The 4183-nt window shown below is 39.3% G+C and overlaps 1 protein-coding gene across 1 annotated transcript in view; it reads left to right on the forward strand.

Moving 5' to 3' along the window:
- The window catches only part of RACGAP1 (Rac GTPase activating protein 1), a 45553-nt gene extending 42163 nt beyond the window's left edge, over window positions 1-3390 (forward strand). The window contains exons 13-17 of the mRNA XM_007937825.2: window positions 1285-1390; window positions 1557-1689; window positions 1832-1967; window positions 2876-2984; window positions 3315-3390. Of these exons, the coding sequence (XP_007936016.2) occupies window positions 1285-1390; window positions 1557-1689; window positions 1832-1967; window positions 2876-2984; window positions 3315-3390 (560 nt within the window). The remainder of the gene's footprint in view (window positions 1-1284; window positions 1391-1556; window positions 1690-1831; window positions 1968-2875; window positions 2985-3314) is intronic.
- The last annotated feature ends 793 nt before the right edge of the window (window positions 3391-4183 follow it).

The raw sequence follows: 4183 nt of genomic DNA on the forward strand, positions 1-4183 counted from the left end.
AGCCGGGCACCATCTAGTTCTTCTGGTCTTGTAGTCATATAGGCTGAGAATTGCATGGTGTACCAATCACTAGGACTAATTGTTTCCATGAACCTTTGTTCTTTTTTCATTCTTCTCTGGACGAGGAAAGACCCATTGTTGTTAACAGAATTTTTTGTTGTTGCTTTTAAAGTTTTTTTTGTTGTTGTTGTTTTGGGTCAATTCTTAGGTGGTTCTTTTGAACTTGGCTTCATCTTTCATTCCTTTTCTTCACACCCCATATCTGAACCATTGAGGGCTCTTATCAGCAGTCTTGTAAAATACACCTTAAATTTGGTATTTGTCACTCCTACCACTTCCATATCTCTCACACTGGAGTATTGGAAGAACCTACTAACTGATTTCCTGCTTCTACTCTTGCATTCTACAGTGTGTTCCTCATAAGCTACAGTGGTCCTTTTAATATTTAAATTACAGTGTTCCTTTTGTCCTCAGTAAACTTCAGTGGCTCCCTATCACTCTCAGAATAAAATCCACAGTCCTTAACATGACTCAAAAAAGTCCTAGATGAGTCACCCCCTGGTGATGTCTAACATAATTTCTTTTCAAAATTCTTCCCTTCTTTCCTTTTTCTCTAGTTACACTGTAATCCTTGTAATTCTTAGAACTTATCAAGCCTACTCCCTACTTCGAGACCTTCACATTGTTAGTGACTCAGCTGGGGAACACTCTTACCATAGATATTTGCATGGTTTGCTCTTTTACTTTTTTCAGGTCTCTCTTCAGGTATCTTGTCCTTAGAAACACCTTTCCTTACTGCCCTATTTAAAACAACAGCGTCCATCTTGCCTGCCCTATTTTGTTTATCATATGTATTGCCACCTGATACATACTTGCTTTTTTGACTCACTCCTCCAGTAGAATATGCATTCCATGAGGTATAGGTTGTTTAGTTGTGCTGTATTCTTAGCACTTAGAATAGTGCTTAGCATAGAGTAGGCCCTCAGATATATTTTATGAATGAATGGATATCTTCTTGTTAATTGTAGTCACTGCAGTCTTAGCACATGGGTTGCCAGGTGCTTTCCTAACTGCAGAGCTGATTTTTTGAAAGTTCTGACTTCTAATATTGAGCTGTTGGCCAGTATCCTGCTTGTTAATGAATCTAGAGTCTGAGGCAGACATGAACCTAATCAGAAGTTTCAGAAATTTACTGTATAGATGAGGCTTTGTGGTCGATAACTTGGAAGCCTGCTGTCAAGGGAGAGAAGTCTAGGCCTCTCGGTGCTTTCTTTTCATTTACAGAAATCACAGATGAGGACAACAGCATAGCTGCCATGTACCAGGCTGTGGGTGAACTACCCCAAGCCAACAGGGACACATTAGCTTTCCTCATGATTCACTTGCAGAGGTAAGTACAACAGAAACTTGTTTCTGGGAGTTAGAAAGTTTTCCAAGGGGAAGATAATGTAGGCTGGTTAAGATGGTGCATAAGGGGTGAAGTGTTCCTTACTGAAGTATTTTGGTCTGCGTTTAAGCAGAAGAGGAGTCTTCTAATTAAATACTCTTTTGCCTAGAGTGGCTCAGAGCCCAAATACTAAAATGGATTTTGCCAATTTGGCTAAAGTCTTCGGCCCTACAATAGTTGCTCATGCTGTGCCCAATCCAGACCCAGTGACAATGTTACAAGATATCAAGCGTCAACCTAAGGTAGGCAAGATTGAATATATGTGAATTTGTATTACAAGATAAACTGGGAATAAGATTTATCCATAGGATCTTATATGGAGAGAGTATGCTGGGAGGTTAGCCCTCAGCTTCACAAGTTTGCTAAGGTATCTGGTGCTTTTAGGTGGTAGAGCGCCTGCTTTCACTGCCACTGGAATATTGGAGTCAGTTCATGATGGTGGAGCAAGAGAACATTGACCCTATGCATGTCATTGAAAACTCAAATGCTTTTTCAACACCACAGACACCAGATATTAAAGGTAAGGTCTAAGGGGAGCACTTCTTAAAGGATGTGAGCTCTCTCCCTGCCTTTGTTAAAGCTGTTTGAAATGCATATTCTTCAATAAAAATTGAATTTATTTTGAAAATCCTAACATTACAGGAAAGTTTGTACAACTGTGCTGTTCTAATAACTTCATCTTTCTGAATTCTTCCTCTTTATTTATGTGATTGTATATAGATGTAAAAATAATTTAGATAGTTTGTTCTTATTTCACTTAGTGTATTATGAGAATGTTTTCTGTATTACTATATAATATTATATATCATTTTTATGGCTGCAAGCTATCATTTATTTAAAGGAGCTCTGGTGGCATAGTGGCTAAAGCATTGGGCCGCTAACCAAAAGGTTGATGGTTTGAACCCACCAGCTGCTCCACGGGAGGGAGAAAAATGTGGCAGTCTGCTTTTGTAAAGATCTATAGCCTCGGAAACCCTATGGGGCAGTTTTACTCTAATATTACTCACTATTTTACTCCTATAGGGTTGTTATAAGTCCAATTTTTTGTAGTTAATAAATAATGCTGCATTCATCTAACCTCTTTGGCATTGAGGCCTGTTCTTTCATTGTTGAAAGTTTCTTTTCAAGGGAGCATATTTTTGCTTCTAGTATAGGTAAAATCAAATGATCAGATGTTAGATTTGTGATGGTTGCTTAGTGGTCTAAATCAAGAACCAAATGTCAGCTATTCGTTGATTGGTTGCCTATGTGGTTCAAAAGATACACTACTGTGTTACAGAATGATGACAAAAATGGTCTCTTGGACTTTGCTAGGTCTCTGAGTTTAGCTCTTAAATGCTTCCCAAGATATTCAGCTTAAAACTAGCCACCTAGAATGGTGCTTTCTTTTTTTCCTTCTTTTAAAAATATTTCCAACTTGGATTGAAGTGAGTTTACTGGGGCCTGTGACCACTCCTGAGCATCAACTCCTCAAGACTCCTTCGTCTAGCTCCCTGTCGCAGAGAGTCCGCTCCACCCTCACCAAGAACACTCCCAGGTATGGAAATTGGCCTTCTTAGGACATAAAAGGTGACTGCTTCCTCAGACTTCTTTCCCATCATGCTGAAGCTTACTGAAAGAAAAGTAACTGGATCGTAGTTAGTCACCAGACTTTAATGGAAACTTGGAGCCATAAGGATCCATTTTTTAAAAAAGGTCTTTCCTCTTTCCCCTTCCTCATTTCAGGTGATCTTTAAGAGTGGCTTACAGGGTAGCTACTGCTCTGTAGAGCTTTCTACTTTGAGTTGCCTATGTCAAGTTATGTTATAATTGCTGTTTATTCACCAAATTTTATAGAATACTTTTTCATTTAATTCTCTTTTTTTAGATTTGGAAGCAAAAGCAAGTCTGCCATCAATCTGGGACGACAAGGCAACTTCTTTGCTTCTCCAATGCTCAAGTGAAGTCATGTCCGCCTGGTACTTCCACAGCATTTACCGACTACAAAAAAGGGCACACCTGTACCCTCTGCTCTGCAGCCTCCTGTACTCATTACTACTTCTAGCATTCTTCAAGCTTTTAATCAAGTTTAATTGTTCACGGGGGTTTATTAAAAATATGTATATCTCCCTCTCCTTCTTCTCAAGTAACATATCAACACCTTGTGCTAGTTGTTTCAAGCTTTTAGGTGGGAGATCTTTGCAGGAGTGGAAGGGGTAGTATGGAATTCATTGTGATTCTTCTTGGGGGAAGGGAAGTAAGGGGAATGTCCTTTGGCTTAAAGCCAAATGCTGCTCATGGAATGAGCTTTCTCTGATGTCTTTTAAAATTAATTTCCATGACATAATGACAGAAACTCTACCTCTTTGGTAAGACTGACTTGCATTAGGGTGGGAGGTGAGAGAGCAGAGTAAAGAAAGGGTTGGACAGAGCATTTAGGATGACTCCCTCTGAGAACTCAAAAGTTCCTCTTTTCCCATTTTGAATTGAGCTGTAGCATGGAGCCTTCGTGAAAACAGGATAGAGTGAGGTTGGAACTAGTGATGGAAGTATGCTTAGCTTTAATTTGGATTGATTAACTCTTCATAGTGCTAAGAGGCACAGGCTTGTAAATGTGATATTAAAACTTGTATTTATCTCTAGTGGGTCTCAGGCTGAACTTTGAGTTTGGTTGAGGTCAAAGCCAGTTTATTCTAAAGTTGAATTCATTCTGGTGATTGACCCTGTTCCATCTTTACCTTGTCCAGTAGAGCCCTA

The sequence above is a fragment of the Orycteropus afer genome, unplaced genomic scaffold (genome assembly GCF_000298275.1).
Source record: "Orycteropus afer afer isolate SDZICR_OR568_19922 unplaced genomic scaffold, OryAfe1.0 scaffold00045, whole genome shotgun sequence".
NCBI lineage: Eukaryota > Metazoa > Chordata > Mammalia > Tubulidentata > Orycteropodidae > Orycteropus > Orycteropus afer.